Source organism: Candoia aspera, chromosome 1 (genome assembly GCF_035149785.1).
Source record: "Candoia aspera isolate rCanAsp1 chromosome 1, rCanAsp1.hap2, whole genome shotgun sequence".
NCBI classification, from domain to species: domain Eukaryota; kingdom Metazoa; phylum Chordata; class Lepidosauria; order Squamata; family Boidae; genus Candoia; species Candoia aspera.
Genome location: NC_086153.1, coordinates 214,614,663 through 214,632,747, shown reverse-complemented (window position 1 = coordinate 214,632,747; position 18,085 = coordinate 214,614,663). Strand labels below are relative to the sequence as shown.

Below are 18,085 nucleotides of genomic sequence, written 5' to 3'. Positions count from 1 at the left end.
CCAGCAGCAAGATGGACAGGCTTGGCTACAGTACTGATGAGTGCACCATTGGAAGAGCTGAAGGACCAGGCCAGGGACTGATCATCATGGAGAAAATCTATGCATGTGGTCGCTAAGAGTTGGCAACACTTGATGGCATGTCCTCCTCCTCCCCTCCAGCTCCCCTTCCCCCTCCTTCTCCTGTTCTATAATGTCACATTAGATGCAATGATTTTTTTTTTTTCATTTTAGTTTACTGTGTAGGAATCCAAAGAGATAAAAATCTGTTCTTAATCTTGACACTGTGTGAACATCTTCAGCTGTAGCTCCAACCATCTTACATTTTACTGATTATGTCAAATGTTAAGAAAAAAACCCACTGTGTTGTATAAAGTATTCTTAGAACACTTAAAAGACTTCCTCTTGCTTCTGTGCTTAGACCCTGCATTTGCAATGCACAGGCAAGTGTAGTGATATTAATTATTATCCCTGCTAATTTATTTTGCAGGAATAACCAATGTTCTTTTCCAAATCATTTAATGTATTACAGGATTAATGATTACTATGTAATAAATAACACACAATCTTATATGTGAGTTGAGATATGACACGCACAGGTTATCTTTTATCTTTTCCACTGTAACACAAGAAATACATGATGTCTCAATTTAATAGCCCTCTGTTTAGCAGACTTCAGATTTACTAGACAAAACTGGTTGAAAAGATGTATGCACCCTGGGAGACTGGCAGTGGTAGTAGTTGGGAGGAGGTGGGGGAAAAGAATGAAAGGTCCTGGGAAGATTATGACTGTGCAGGAAGGGGACAATCTGTGTTGGGAGCTGCAGAGCGGAGTAGAGCAATATACACCACCTATGACCTAGTTGCCAGGCTTCCCTACTCATTGTTGTTAGAGGAAGCTAATAACAATGGATTTACAGCTTTCCTGGATACCACCCTTTTAAGTTTGTTGTATACCTTTCAAAGCAAGAAACAGGATGACTGGGACGGTAATGGTCTGTGGGAATATCCTTGAGAGGCAAGAGGAGAAAGAGCTGCAGCCAGGGCAATGGTCAGATAAGAGACACCCGGATGAGAATAGGGGCATGGGAGGTGTCTCAGAAGGGACCCTCCCTAGGAGGGAAAGTAAAGGTGGAGTGGGGGAGGAGAAAGAGATGCGCTTCCACACCTGCAAGATTCTGTTATGGTAACCTCACAGTAAAGGAAGTGTTAGTACTCGTGGTATTGGTTTCTTGCCTGGATTACCTCAGAGGGCTGGCAGAGACCAAAGAGGGTCATTTTGTAAATGTTTTATAGATGATCATATCAGAGCAATCTGAGAAAAGGGTAGTTAGCAGTCCTTTATGTTGCAAATGTGAGAAAAAAGAAACAGATTTTAAAACTTTGGGACACAGATATATAAAGAGCAAGATCTTCAGAAGTTACAGAAGTCAGTATTCATTTTTAAGGCTAATTGTATCTGTCATAAACTTTATTACTCTATCTATGCCTCATCTTTACCCCATCTTAAAATCTTACATACTTTGGTACTGGTAAAAAACAATCTGGTAAAAAATTGCTTTCACTCCTCTCTCTGTGTGTATATATATAAAACAAACCGTCAGGATAAGGAGAGGAATTTTATTTTATTCATACACCTCCCCCACCACTCCTCTCATCCACAGGTGTGTGATACAAGCCATGATGATGCAAAAACTTGTGCTGCAATGTTATGATGCAAATCTTGACCTTTCACAGTTGTATAGTGATACTGCACAGAAGTACGTACATTATGTGGCTTGTGTTGCAACATCATGAAACATGTTTTGTCATTTGCCCACCTACCCGGCTCCTCTCTTGCAGATGCCAATGATTAGATCATCTAATTAGAGCTCTAATCATTGTTTTAATTAGTCTGTCGTGCTAATAATTAGTAGCATAGACATGTCAGTCTTTTCCCTCCATCCTGTCTCCCCACATATTGGGTCTTAGTACGTTTGTAGTTTGATCAGATTTTTACAAAGGGACAGAACTACTGTTTTAGATTTCACAGAAATTGTTCAACATATAGTAAGAAGGATAAGGATTATTTTTATACTTCAGAATTGGACTAGTTCCCCAGCACAACCTCTCCTACATTTTCTGAAATGTAACATATACAATCTTGTAGCATATCCATTCAGCACTGTTTTCTTTTTGCCAGTAAGGCACTGGAATAGTATTTTCCTTTTATACATGGTTAAAGGAATGGAACTGATCCATTAATTCATCTTGTCCCCATGTTATTTAGCATTTCTGTGAACTACTGAGAGAGATTATCAGGCTATTTGAAGTTTGCTATTATCAATATACACATCTCCTCCTCCTGCTCCTCCTTGTACCTAAAGGCAGTAAAACATGAGTTGAGTGCTAATATATTGAAAATTAATTCAGGCAAGGCAGAAGACCTCCTAGTCAAGAAGTTGTTGTACCAGGAAATTGGATTTCAATCTGTTTTGGATGGGATAGCTCTCCCCATAGAGAATTAGGTTCATAATTTGGGAATACTTCTGAATCCAGATGTATACCCAAAAGCTCAGAAGGCAGCTGTAGCCAGAAGTGCTTTTAGCCAGCTAAAGCTGGTATACCAGATCTATCCATTCCTAACAATGTCAGATAATTGCAGAATGGGATCTTGCTATGTCTTGGACACACAGTTATCTTTGAAAAGAATTCAGGAAGGCTCCAGAGGACAGCTATAAGAAAGTGAGTGTTTACAGTCTGGACCATATTTGATTAATATTGCAAAGATTGTCATGGATACCAATGTGTTCATAGGTAAAATTAAAATTATTGTCCTTTAAAGCTTTAAAGGCTTAGTTCTAGGAGACCTTGGGGACCACTTCTCCCCATCCTGGCCTATCTGTTCTGTACGACCTTATAGAAAAGCCCTTCTCCATATCCCAGCTATGGCAGAGGCCTATATAGTGTGGCCTTTTTAGTGTTCTCACCAAATCTTTAGAACTCCCCAGGCATTTTCTCCATTGATTGATTGATTATGTGCCATCACATCTTCTTGTCTCTTAGCAACCACATAGATAGATTTTCTTCATGACAATCTGTCCCTAACCTGGTCCTCAGGTCTTCCAATGGTGTACCCATCAGTAGTATAACTGAGTCTATCCATTTTGCTGCTGTTCCTCTTCTTCTTCTCTTTCCTTCCACCTTTCCCAGCATTAGAGCCTTCTCCAGAGAGCTAAGTCTTTGCATAATGTGTCTGAAGTAGGATAATTTGAGTCTGGTTATTTGTGCCTTGAGTGAGAACTCTCTGTTGATTTGTTAGGTGATCCATTTGTTTATTTTCCAAAGTTCTAAAGCATCAGTGCTCTTCCTATCTTGCTCTCTATAGGTAACATACATTTTAGAAATTGTTATTGTCTGCCTTTCCTGCTTTATACATTTTTACAACTGTTTTATGCTTCTTGCATTGTCTTTGTTTTTGTCTTTTGTCTTATTTGAAATTGTATACTGATTTTAAATACTGTAAGCCTCACATGTCTGCAGCATATAGATTCAGACTTCCTTAGAATATCAGTGGATGTGTGATATGTGAAAAACCAGGAATACTTGCAAATAAGGAAACAAAGCAGGGAGACGTGCTCAACAGTTATGTAAATGCTGACTTTGTGGATGGGAGTTGACAGTTTAAAGAAAACCTATTTTGCTGTTGGTTGTTTAATTAATTATATTATTATTATTATTATTAATTTATTTAACCTAAAATCTTGCATTTTAGCTCCTTATCTTCCTATAAGGCCAGGCTATTTGTTCTGCTTGCCCCACCAGAACTAACAGGGAAGGTATCCCCCAGGTCCTTTCCATCAAGGAATATTATCTTGCTGGACCAGGAATTGTTCCCTCCTTGTTGCAGCATCTGTCCTACAAAACAGCATCCCGCTGATGATCCAGGTGACCCTGACAGCCTTTTGTAAGACACTAAAGACCCGACTTTAGTCATTTGGCATTTGGCCAGGACATAGAGAGAGCTCTTCTGGTTGTTTTTATTTTTTATTCTACTGTAAATTAGGAACGATTTGAACATTTGATATCTGGATTGTTAGTTTAATTATTGGTTTTAATTTTGTATACCACCCAGAGTCATTGCTATGAGGAGGACAGCCATATCAATCAATCAATCAATCAATCAATCTTTAAGAATTTTTAAGGCATCCTGTGATTGATTGATTGATTGGATTGTATAGGAAATTTGAAATGAATTAGAAAACAACCCCAAAGAATAGTTGCTTAAAGAAATATATTTCCTTTAGATTTTATCCTATTCTTAGCACTTTAGAGTAGATCAGCTGATAAAATGAACATGGAAACATAATTTCTTACCAGTTGCTGGTCTTGTATACCCCATGCTGCATACTGTAAAACTGAGTCCTCTACTTCTGGAGGATTTAACTCCCAAACTTCCCTTGAAAAAAGGTAAACATTTTACTTGAACACATTTGTAGCATTAGATATTCAAAACAACATTTATAAAACATTATCTTACCTTGTCTGTATGTTATATATCACATATGAAGCTGTATAAGAATAATGAAATACCTGTAAAACAAGGAATAAAAAATACCCATGAACATTATCATTTGGATTGTGAGACAACTTCTTTAATTTTTTGTTTACTATCACACTGATCAGAATGTTCAATTACAGAGTATTGGGCAAACTCCCAATTAATACAGAATGTACTAACATTCTATCCAAATCTAATTTAGAATATTATAAAACTGCTGGATTCTCCTTGGACTAATTCAGATGATCCTTGTGTCCACTCATGGCCTAAATACAAAACTGGATTCCGAAATTTAAACTCTCACCAAATACCATTAGAAATCAACAAATAAATGCTGTGTGTACCTATTAAATAAATTAGTAGGACCATCAATAACAGTACTAAAATTTCATTTTATACTGAAGTTCAATTATCATTACACAATATAACCAATGAATTGATCAATGATTGTATTAGCATAAAAGCCTTATAGGTTTGCAAGAATGTGTTCAATAAAATATGAGTTCTCAGAAAAGGAGACATTCTTGACACACATTTTGGGGAACTTGTCTTGGGGAACTTTATTTATTTATTTATTTATTCATTCATTCATTCATTCATTCATTCATTCATTTATATTTATCATATTTTTATCACCATCCATCTCCCTCACACAGGGGACCCTGGGTGGTTCACAATAAAAACAATTTAAATCAATAAAATTATAAATAATACCAATAATCAATAAATATACAATACAATAAATCTTCAGCATTTCCACATGGAGTTTGGTCTTCATGGATAACAGGATACTTCTTTCAATACTAATTTTTAATTTGGTGGTACTATAGGTGCGTACATACATAATATTCCCTTTGGGGTAAGGAATTATTTAAAATAGAGAAAGATTAAGTAGCAGTGAACCAAAGAAATTAAAGGCATCTCTAAGTCAAAAACAATAAAGCAAGTAAATCTAACTGAAAACGTGTACTGGGAATAATCAGGAGCGCAAACCATGTAAGAGTATGTTAACCAAGGAAAGTAACTCCAAATCATTCAGTTTAATAATGATGATAGTCATTATAACAACAAAAAGTGGTGTCACTTCCACCACTTCTATGCACCCAATTCATACATTTTCATTTTTTTAACTTCTCAATTCTTTTGAAGGAACTCAACTCCATTCAAACACAACTTTCTTGATAATAGCATATTCTCAGATAATATATTCCAAATCAGAAATATGTATTGCATATTAGCATATATTCTTTACTTTTACTTTACTTTTTAAAAAATGTATAGATCATAAACACTGTAAACAGTGTTCAATATTTAAAGGTCTTGAAATATTTGAGCTCAGATATAGAAGTTTTTTGAGTTTCAAATATCCATGAAGATATCATTCCCAAACGTATTATATGTTATATATGCTATTATTATGTGTACTGACATTTTTACTTCAGGTCCTTAAGCATAAACTCATGCAAGTTTATAGAGTCGCTTGCAAGATGGGTGGTGTAGAATTGTGAGAAATAAATAAATAAACGAGGTATGTACTGTGATAGACATGGATTAATTGAAGTTTCAAAATCCTTTTGATTAAGATTTTCACTAAAACAATAGTGTATATACAGTAGTGGTACAGTTTAATGTCATTGTTATTCAGTCCCTACTGACATGACGTTGTAGTTCCCAAAATGCTGCATTAACTTTAAAAATATCTTTAAACAGCTACAATGAAGTTAAATGACAAGGTCATAACTACCTGAAGCACCATTTATCTTATTCAATCAACATCAATTACTTAGAATGATGTATTGCATCTCTTGGTTATCATTGGGCAGAATTTATGGATAGTATTAACATTTTTGACTGTGAAATATTACTGTCATAACAACGATATGTTGCCAAGCCAAAATAAATATAAGAAAGAGACCTTTCTAAACATCTAATTCATCTAACATGAAAAAAAAGCCTGTCAACCAAGTCTAAACAGCAAAAAAGCACATCGAGAAAATCTGCCTGGGCTTGTGCAGCTCTACTTAAAATTTATCATAAAGATTAATTATCTCATGAAAAAGTCATCTTCTTTGGAGTGTTAATTAATTCACAATCAATTAAGCTCAACACAGCTAACCAAAATTTCAAATGTGATACATGCTGAACTGAACCGAGTTCAGTTCTGGAAAAAAAATGATATTTGCTATATTATTATCATTATCATTATTATTAGCCACCCACTCCAGTAGACTCTGGGTGGCTTAATAGTACAAAGTTCTCCAAGTCTGAATCTGGATAATATTTCAATCAGTTCTATTTCTTTATGGAAATTTTTAAGATGAGCATATTACAAAAATGTTTTTTATTACAATATCTGAAAGCATGATACATCACCGTCATTTGAAATTCTCTTATTATCCTGGGGAACTAGGTACCTTCTAGAATATCATACTAAGGGGGAAAAAAAACCCCAAAACTTATGAATCTGATGATACAACATCATCAATAACAATCAGTCCATAAAGGTGGATCATGCAAAAGGTCCAGTCCTGTGGAGTAAATGAGTGGTAGTTGATTACATTTGGACCAGGAAGCGATCTGACTATGACAAAGGGAAGATGGTAATACCTTTCACATATAGATCATGCAGCAATTTTTGTGAAGTAAAGTCATGATCTTACATGTGACTGACTACATGTGCTGGAGCTGAGATAATGTGGACAAGTCCTTGGTTGCTATGGAGGCCATGAACGTCTGGTGGCCATGAACTTCTTACTGGCCCCAGTCCTTCCTGCATAGAAGTCTGAAATCCCCCAGTATCAACAGTGAGGGGTCTCTACCACTAAGCCAGCAACTACATCAAGGAGCCTAGAGAGGATCCCAAAGGGGATCAGACTGAACCTGCCTGGACAGATTACTGAGATGCCAACACCCCAAACAACAGTCACTGCGCCAGGTTTTGGTAACACATCACAATCTTGCTTGCTTTTCCACCACCAAATCACAAATGGACATGGACTTATTACAGACAGAACTGGCATTAACCATCAACAACTTGAGGCCAGGTGCCCCAACAATCTGTCCACAAGTTCCCAGGATGAGGCAGCCAAGTCAGAAGAGGAGATTGCCACAAAATTGGAAACCTCCTTTCCCCTAGAAAGGTCTATCTGGAGCCATTAATTATACCTCTTCTGATACAAGATATGAGACAGCTGTATTCCCCTCCTACTCCAAGCTCCTTGCCTGACAACCCCACCCAGTAGGGACCAATCACCTAGAACAGTTGACTTCCTCCTAACTCTTTCTCTACTCCCCAAAGGTACAAAATCAATGTGGGGGCAAACATGATATCCTGAGCCTTTACCACTGACCCTAGACACTGTAACCCAGTCCCTAGCACATATTCTCATTGAAAACCAGGCTGTTTTCATTCCCCAGCCTCTCTCACAGGGGTATACCCAAAGGCCACAGCAGGATGTAACCTAGCAGTTGCACCCAGGGCAGTGACATGACAACTATCTAGGGCCCCAAGACCTAGAAGGCTATGGCCTTGGGCCTCCTACACAGCTTCCATGAATCTGCATGCCTATGTTTCTAAGTATATCCTACCTTTTTCTATGACCTCAAGGTGGTATATACAGTATGCAACTTGTGAAACAGCCTTGGACTATGAGATGACAAGTAGTACAAAGTCATTTGGTGAGCTTCTGTCACTAAGGATGGACTAGAATTTGAATCTGACTACATCTTAACTACAACTGTACATCACATTGGTTCTCACCTGTGTCCACATATTTATAAGAGTTGTAGTCACTATTGATGATATGCATGAACTTCTCTATATAATAATCTGTCTTTGATATAAATCTGTTACTGTGGCACAATCAGAATCACAAAGAAAACACACTGGCCAGAATAATATACTAGAAACGGAAAAGCTATATTTCAATTTTTAGATTAAACACAGATTCTTAATAAGACAACTAAGGAAGGTCACCAAAAAGTGTTAAGAAAATAAAACTGTTGTTAACAACTCTAATACTGCACACATACAATGGAACCTTTTCTTTATCTCACCCAACAGTCTCCTTCCAAAGAGTTCTCAACCCTCTAAAGCAGACTTGGGGAGTAGACAAGGAGTTGCAGAAAGGAAAGAGAAACCTGTTCCATTGATAAATACTACACTGTTAGCAAACAGCACCAATTGGCAATAAACAACACTATACATATTTCCATCACATTTTGAACATTGGCTTAAAGAGATATTCTTTATATAGATAAGGTTGTATATTTCTGTTTCTGGAACCAGAATGGGAGACTTAAATAATCCATATCTGAACAAAGAAGAAGAAGAAGAAGAGGAAGGAGAAGAGGAAGGAGAAGAAGAAATATCTTAAAAAACAGACCAACATTCTAGCTCCTAAAAACAACAACAGCTACAGTATTTATACCTCCCATTTTCTGTATCATATCCTTCAAGCCTTAAGGCAAAAACTTACAGAATATGATTTCAGACTTTATTATCTGAATGGAGATATGCAAATATTTCCATATATCAATAAGCTGGCCCTATTATTGTATTCAATATGAATATTTTATTATATATAATTCTGTCATTTATATGTTGGTTCCAGTAAAATACTTCTTATAGCTTTGTTAAAAAGAAAATGTGATACAACCATAATTGAACAAATGTGGATATGCATAAATATACCACTAATAAGGTAGCATTTTTACTGTTGCCAAAGAATTTAGAACAACTTTTTTTTAAAAAAGCTGCACAGCTTTATTGGGATGTGCAAGACTCTTTACCACTATAACATTATCCATGGAGAGAGACCAGTAGGGTGGGGGCTGCTCAAATCTTGGGGGAAACCTCATTCCATAGAACAGGCACTGCTACAGAGCAGGAAGCTTTCAGGGTCCTGATATATGACATTGTTGAATCAAAGGAACCCGGAGCACACCATCCCTGCCAGATTGGGTCAGCTGGGCAGATACTACGGGAACACAGGCATCACTTTCAGCATGTGTGTGTATCTGTGTCTGTGTGTCTCTGTGCGTGTATTACAAGAAGATATATTAACAGTTAGTAATGACATTCCTTAATAGAAGAAATAATCTTTTACAAAAGATGCATGAATCTCATACATTGGCTAAGTAAATCTTTTTAAAAAAAACCATTAGGTCTGTGTGGTGCTTTGGATTTGAGGAGAAAAGGTGCTTTGACATGCACACCTTCATTCCTGCCTGTAACTCCTAAAGGCAGTTATGTCTTTTCCCAGAACTGCAGAGCTGTCCTCCTCAGGGACAAGTTGTGTTAAAGAACCCTGCAGCATGCTCAGAAGCACCATTTGGCCTTTTGAGTCCTAGTGTGAGGGCTAGATCAGAAGCAAAGGGCCTGTAAGCAGGCTGATTCATTACAGCAACACTGCACAGGTGTCAGCTAATTCTCCCATCTAAAACAAGTGACTCAATCCATTTGGATGCACCAGCAGGAGAAAGAAATGTAACATCTGAACCTTGAATTCACTACACATACAGCTTGAAAGTTATAGTCTGCAGATGTTGATTTTCTTCATACCGACAGCTTTCCTAATATCTGTAATAAAAACTATGTTATCAGGAGCTGTGTCTCTAAATTCCTGCCTACAAGCTGTCCATCTAGTTCAGGAAATGATCTGGTAGAAGCTTGATTCTGAAATGCTGCACAGCCCTAATTCCTTGTTTCAGGACTGAGTCCTTTCAAATTAAGTTTTGTCATCACTGACAGCAGTGAAACAAATATCCCACTAGATGCTTTTAAATATGTATTTTCACTCTCTCTCTATTGTTACTATTGTTATATTTAATTTATGCATTATATTAAAAAAAGCTTCATAATCTGACCATAAAAAGCATGACAACAGAGCTAGTAATACTGTATTTCATTGAAACATTTATTTCATGATGATCTCAGAGAGGTTGTAACATGGCAATATACATCTCATGTACATCTCTACAAAATCCTCTGCCTTGTTTGCTAACATTAAATATTCACATATTAAAAGAAAACTGACAACATTTTAGCTAACATTGATTTGATTTTTGGCGTATACCACTACATAATTCCTAATTAAAACCACCTCTACACCTGAATTGGCAGCATATGCCTGTTTAATGAGGCAGGGCTTAACTATCTCTATTTTTCATATTTTACAGTAAAAGAGTATCCCTTCAAAACAGACTCATCTAAAATTATAATACCCCTGGAATTTCAAAGAATAATGTGGTATCAAAATAATAATTCATATGATGCCAAAGGTCTGAAACTGATCTAACAGAAATATATCTTTCTCACAAATAAAGGCACTTTATAAAGAAGGAAAAAACAAGATGGTTTAGCTAAAATAAGCCAAGACAACAGTGGGAAATATATGTCTAAGAAAAGCATAAAATCAAAACTGTCACCACAACACAGGCGGGCAACCCATCACTGCAGGCCACATGCAGCCCTTAGTCTTGCTCAATAGAGCCCCCTAGGCTATCCCACAGAAGAAGCACAATAGATATGAATTCAATCTAAAATTAATATAATAGAAATGATATCATTGACCATGGCACTACCATAGCCACTCTTAACTAAAGTCATGCATACACACGCAAACACACACAATTTTACAGTCAATAAAATATGCTTTTTTTGTCTGATATAGTATATATGCTGCTTATAGTTAATATGGTTAACCATGTTTTTCTTGCAGGTCTGATATAAAAGGACTTGGCTTTCTAAAACATTTCAAAGCTTTCAGTCCTTTCTAGAGAGCTTCAAAAATATTTTTGGCTTATCTGAGGCAAAGAAATGATGCTAACGGTTACTCTCTTGGGATTCCCTTATTCATCCACTCCTCTTTTAACTGTTCTTTCTGTACGTTCAGGTATACAATGTTTAGAAATGCAGATATAAAAGGTTCTAAAAGATTACTTTTTCTTTTTCTTTCTCTCTCTTTTTTCTTTGGTGAACCGTTTTTTTTTTTAATTTTAGCAAGGAGAGGAAAAATACTAGCCATCATTAAGTGAAATATGAGGACTGGAAGAGAAATAATAACATTCTTCCTTGGCTCAATTTTGACAGAAGTACTTATTTATTTACAAAGAAATTTTGGGAAGAGGAACTGAACCACATTCAAATGCTATAATGTGGCACAACACCATGTTTTTCATTAGTTGCTGGCACAGATGATCAGCACAGGGGTCCTCATTTTGCTGATGAAACCAGCAAAAGGGCCATTTAGGCCACTGAGTTCAGCCTGCTGCTCAGTGCAGGAATCGAAAATAAAATCTTCCAGACTGAAGGCTAGCTAGCCTATTCTTCCACACATCCAACAAAGAGAAGCCCACCTTCTAGACAATTGATTCCACTGCTGAAATGTTCAGGATTTTTTTCTCTCGTAATGTTCAAGCAGAATCTGCCTTCCTGTCACTTAAAAACATTTTTCCATGCCCTATACTCTGAAATGAAAAAGAACAGGTGTTCACTTTCTGTGATTGAGTCAGTGTTGACTCCTGGAAACTTCCTGGAGTAGTCCCTGCAATTGGCAACATTTCAGAAGTAGTTTTCCATTGTCTTCTTCTTGGGGCTAAGACAGAGTGACTGGCCCAAGGTCACCCAGCTGGCTTCATGCCCAAGGCAGGACTAGAACTCACAGTCTCCTGGTTTCTAGCTTGGTGTCTTAACCAGTTAATCTAGTTGGCACTCTCTCTCTGTGATTACCTTTCAGCTGTTTGAAGAGTGCTATTATATCCCTCCCCCCTAGTTTTCTTTTTTCAAGGCTAAACATACCCAGACCTTCAGTCTTCATAGGGCTTAGTTTTTAGTGCCCTGGTCATCTTTGCTGTCCTTTCTGAATTGGTTTCTCTAATTTTTTTCTTGAAAATATGCTCCCTTTGTCTTTCAAAATTTGATCATTTATTCATGTATTTATATTATTTTAATTTCCTGGCTATCAATATTCAGGTTTCCTTTAAGTGAAATTTATTCTTAATGCTATACTCTATTGCAGTTCATTTATCTAACTGTATTCTATCTTCACAAAATTCTTGTTTGTACATAAAGGCAGTGATTACTTGTCACTTTTTTAGTTCTGGACCAAGGACTGTTTTAAGCTACATAGGTTTATAAAATATTCAGTGATGTTTGATTTGAAAAGAAACATCTACAGTTACTCCCTGGAAGAATATATGGTATCTCAGGGATACAATAACATTATTTTGCTAAAGCAAGCTGTTGTTCCTTAGCATATTTGTTTGGGAGGTGAGATATTTGAACCACTTTTAGCAGCATATGGGGAGCACAGCAAGATACTATAGGCATCACGTATTTCTATAAACTCAATTCATATCGTCACATTTTGCTAGTATTTGGTGCACTAGGCTGGAGAAGTACCAATTAAGCATCTTGTTGAGCATACCACTAATGAAGTTTAGCAATATAAAAATATATTAAGTAAGCAGATAAATGAATATTGTGACCTAGGAGTTGGGGTCCTCATAAGAGACTCAGGAGCAGGGTCTCAAAGTTGTTGCCAACATTAAAAATGATACAGGTTGGATTAGAAACCCAGATTACATGTATGTATTAATGGGTTCTGGGCAAGCAATTATTAATAAGAAAAGGGTCTTGAAGCCATTGTTCATGGTGCAATGATAGTATAAATAAAAGAAATTTATAATAGAAATAATTAGAAAGAAATGTGGAAATAAAACCGATAATAAAACTAATGCCCTTATGTAAATCTATATTTCCCCTAAAAAGAATTCTGACCAAGTTAGATAAAATCACTGGATGGAAAAAAACCTGCCTTCTCAAGGATGCTTCCAATGAATGCTTCCAATGTTTCCAATGCTTCCAGCCTTTTCTGTGGTGACTTATATGCAGTTTCTCCTTATTTTATTTATTTAACAAATTTATATGGCTGCTCATCTCACTGAACATGACTGGGTGGCATACAACCAATGATTAAAACAATGTCATAGCTATTAAAAAAAAAACAAAAAAACAAGATTGCAGGAGAAGAACATCCATATAAACATAGTACAACCATCATACAGCTTATCATGGGATCCCCAAGGTTGCTGGGAAAAAGCTTGTTTTCAGGGCCTTCCAAAAGACTAAAGGGATGGGACTAACCTCACCTTGGGAGGGTGATGATATTCCAGAGGGCAGGAGCCACAGCAGAATTTAAACCCAGAATGACAAACTTGTGAGCCATATTGAGGCGAGGGAGAATAAGTGGCACAAATTCAGATTAATCTACTGTGAAATGGGATCATTGTACGGTATTGGCTCTCATAAGAGCAAAATTTTAAGAAAGTGAGTCTTAGTTTTGGGGCTCATATTCTTGTTCCTAATAATAGTTAATTCTTTTTGTCAAGTCCAGAAAGGCAGGGCAACAATTCCTAAATGGATTCTATCACCATGCTTTGTAGCAGCAAATTTTAGAGTTTAAATATGTGCTAAATCTTCAGCAAAGGATCGTTACCTCGTCGTGGTGCTGGAGCTTGAACACTTCAATGATGCCATGAGCTAAACCGTGAAGGGCCACCCAAGACGGGAAGGTCATGACAGAGAGGTCAGACTAAATGTGATCCCTGGGGAAGGTAATGGCGACCCACCCAGTATTCTTGCCATGAAAACTAAATGGATCAGTACAACCAGAGATATGTTGGTATACCATTGGAAGATGAGACTCCGAGGTTGGAAGATGGTCAAAATGCTACTGGGGAACCATAAGTGAAACAAACCAGGTTGTCAACCAAAAAATAATCAAGGGTATAGGATCACACAAAGGCACATCTTGACTGTTCTACTCAATCAAAACTCAACTGAAATCTGTTTTTCATTGACAGCTTCTATAGATCAAGCCTAAAAAAGAAAGTTCTTCATTGAAAAGCCTATCATTGCGGTTCAGTGAATCATTGCTCAGTCCAGCTGCATGGATCCAACAACTCTTGAGAATTTTCCTCTGGAAATGACATTATGTCCTGATTTTCCCCTGTTCTTATAGGGACATTTAACTGCCAATGTGACAAGCCGCTAACACCAGCTTACAACCAGGAAAACTAGTGTCTTACAGTCTCGTTAGTCAGGTTTCCTACAGTGAAAAAGGAGTTTGGTTACAGAAACTTAGAAACTGGATATATATATACTGTGGCAGGCATTTATCAATGAATATGCTAAGACAGTGCCTTCTTGATACCTTTGAGTCCCTTTCTGTCTCTTGACTTACAGGGAACTTAGCTACCCATTGAGCAGATACAAAAGGAAAAACCATCTGTTCTCATTTTGAAAACACTTATTCCCATTCCCAGATTCAGGGAGTCCTTGAGCATAATAATAGGTGAGTTATAAGAAGAAACATGCTGGAGTCAGCTCATACCAGCTTGCGAGAGCCAATTGTAAAACTTACTGGAATTTTGTTAGGTGGTTGAGAGCAGAGTGGAGCGCCAATGTCCAGCGCACCAATCAGTTATTCTGCAGCTAGTGGTGCAGCACGGTGATGGCAATGGAACCAGCAGAGCCAGTTCTTAAACATTTACCAGCATATCACTGGTTATAAGTCAAAATAAATAGGTAGTTAAGTAAAGATAGAGCCAATCTGGTGTAGTGGTTAAGGCATCATCAGGCTAGAAACTGTGAGACTGTGAGTTCTAGTCCCACCTTGGTCCAGTCACTTTTTCTCAGCCCTACAATGGCAATGGCAATGGCAACCACTTCTGAAATCTTGCCAAGAAAACTGCAGGGACTAGTCCAGGCGGTTGCAGAGAATTGGACATGACCGAACGGCAGAAAAGAAAAAAGTAAAGATAGAAGTATTCAGGTCAGGATTTCAAATATTCTGAAATAAACCACTTTAGAATATACTAAAAATAATAACCATCTGTGACAGGCTGCAAGAAGGCTAACATAAAATATGCATGACATTTTCCAAAGTTTATGAAAATCTAGATATTTATTTCTAAGAGTCCTAGGGACAGGATGTAGAACAGGTATTACTATGTTCCAGTTATCATAGTGTTAAGGGGGAGACTAATATTGTATTTCTAATTGCCTGGAAGTGGCCTTACATTTGCAGTGACATGTGATTTAGCATAAATATTACAGCGGGCAGGTGAGATCACAGTATCAGCAGGAAACCTAGATGCTATAAATCATTTCCTTGCTCCATCAATCTCAATTGTTAAAGAAGGCATTTTGCTCTTGGAAAACACCTTCTTGGCATGCAACACCTTCTTTTTTGTGGGCCCTGTTTCACATTACTTAGCTAAACAGTTCTGATAGCCAACAAATGTCGGAATAGCCAGCATGCAACAGGATTTCTGATAGCTTTCATATTTCACATTTCAATTTAATCTGGATTTTGTAGCACTTATTAAAATGCATGACCATTATCTAAAATTTCTGTGATTTATCTCTCAGAGGTTTTCCACCTCTTGTAAACTGATTATTTAGGAGATGAAGTAATAGAGGCTGGAGCATATAAATAAGCTGTGAGGGTGTTAATATCTACCACGTATAGAAATATCTTTGTATGATACACATAATACATATGAGAACTGAAGATACTGAAACACTATTGAAAATTTATTTATTTTGAAAATGGGTGATGCTTTCATTTTCATATATTAGTCAGAAAACCACTCACTATCTTTCTACCCCAGTCAGACCCCACCCCCACGAAATTATGAATTCCTACATGAAGTAAAATGCATTTTGATAATAGATGGAATCTTCCTGGTTGTTAAGAAGTTAAAGTCCAATTAATTATTTCATCTGTCAACTTTCCCCAAAGTTGGAAAATATTATATGTGCATAATAACAGAAACTAAGTGGAAAGACAGGTTTGAAAACAGCAATTCAAAATGCAAAACTGTATTTAGTAGAGCAGAAACATGTTGCTTTTCTTGCTTTAGTTACAGCTGGTGCTGACTGTGGCATGAACACTATGCAAAAGTTGCAGTTGATGTGGCATATGGCAGCTGGGCTGCTAACTGGTACAAAGTAAGGGATCACACAATGCAGTATCAGAAGAGCTACACTTGTCAGGCATAATTTACTATACTAATCATTACAGCCCTAAATGGTTTCGAACCTGACTAATCTGACTATTTGAGGATGGCTGGGTTGCTCCTCTGGCATTACGGTGATATATAGATGGATGGATGGATGGATGGATGGATGGATGGATGGATGGATGGATGGATGGATAGATAGATAGATAGATAGATAGATAGATAGATAGATAGATAGATAGATAGATAGATAGATAGATAGATGTGGGTGGGCATCTAGTTGTTGGCAACACTGCGCTACCTAACAGACAAATCCAGAATTAGGCTGTATAAAAGCTAAGAATGGTTGGTGTAGTGTTACCATGTGCACATAAGAAATGCAAAACCCATTTGAACTACTGCTTATGAATGTAGGCTTAGTATGTCTGTATATGGCCTGTTTCTCAGCATCATCTCTTCCAATTTATGAGACAGAGAGGGAATGAAAGAGAGAGAGAGAGAGAGAGAATATTTGACTACCTTTTAATTTTTTTTTCTTGCAAATATCAGGGCTCTTTTCTTCCATATTAGCAGAAATTTCATGAGGAAAAGATTCAAACTAGGATATGTATTTAATTAACAACTATAACAACTATAGATCTTGTCCCCTATATTTTTATGACCCATTTATAAATACTGACGGGTATGGTGGCTCAATGGTTAAGACGCCAGGCTTGTTGACCAGCAGGTTGCAAGTTTGGCAGTTTGAGACCCGAGTGCCGTGTGACAGAGTGAGCTCCTGTACTCTCCCCAGCTCTTGCCAACCTAGCAGTTCGAAAGCATGCAAGTGCGAGTAGATAAATAGGTACCACTTCAGCGGGAAGGTAACAGCGTTCCGTGACTGTCATGCTGGCCACATGACTGCAGAAGAGTCTTCGGACAATGCTGGCTCTTCAGCCATGAGACGGAGATGAGCACCGCCTGCTAGTGTCGGACATGCCTAAACGGGAACCATTACCTTCACCTTTTTTATGAATACTACCTATCTTCAATTTGAATTAATGGCTTTCAGAACTGAGTGAATCATTTTTCTTACTACTACTCTACTCTTTAACCCACTCCTAAACACTACCACTAGTATATCTCTTTTGAATTTTTTCCAATTATGAGAGTTTCTTTGCAGACATAATATTAGGATTAATATATTACTAAACCAGATTTTGGGGGGAAAAAAATAATTGCTAGACAAGAGATCAATTTCCATGTGAAAGTATTTTCTCTGTATGTGCACAAATGTACACATCCCTACTATTTTACATTGCCACACATGCTAAGAATATCATCAGTTAGGGAATCCTAGTTCCTCAAGGGGATTGGGAATAAAGAGTGATTCCATATTGATGTATCATATGTAACCTAGATGTCATGAGTACTGATGGTGAGCAGGAGGGGGCCCCTATCCAGGGGGGAAAACGCATGCGTAGTACTGAGGAGTTAAGCAGCCATTCAAAGAGACACAGATCAGACCTGCCTTGACTT

At 37.2% G+C, this 18,085-nt stretch overlaps 1 protein-coding gene across 4 annotated transcripts in view; it reads right to left on the bottom strand.

Moving 5' to 3' along the window:
- DPP10 (dipeptidyl peptidase like 10) overlaps window positions 1-18,085 on the bottom strand; it is a 202,977-nt gene that overhangs the window by 95,224 nt on the left and 89,668 nt on the right. For all 4 annotated transcript variants that reach the window (XM_063288718.1, XM_063288719.1, XM_063288720.1 and 1 more), the window contains 2 exons: window positions 4,517-4,569; window positions 4,354-4,435 (listed from right to left, as the gene is read on the bottom strand). In XM_063288718.1, coding sequence (XP_063144788.1) covers window positions 4,354-4,435; window positions 4,517-4,569 — 135 coding nt within the window. The remainder of the gene's footprint in view (window positions 1-4,353; window positions 4,436-4,516; window positions 4,570-18,085) is intronic.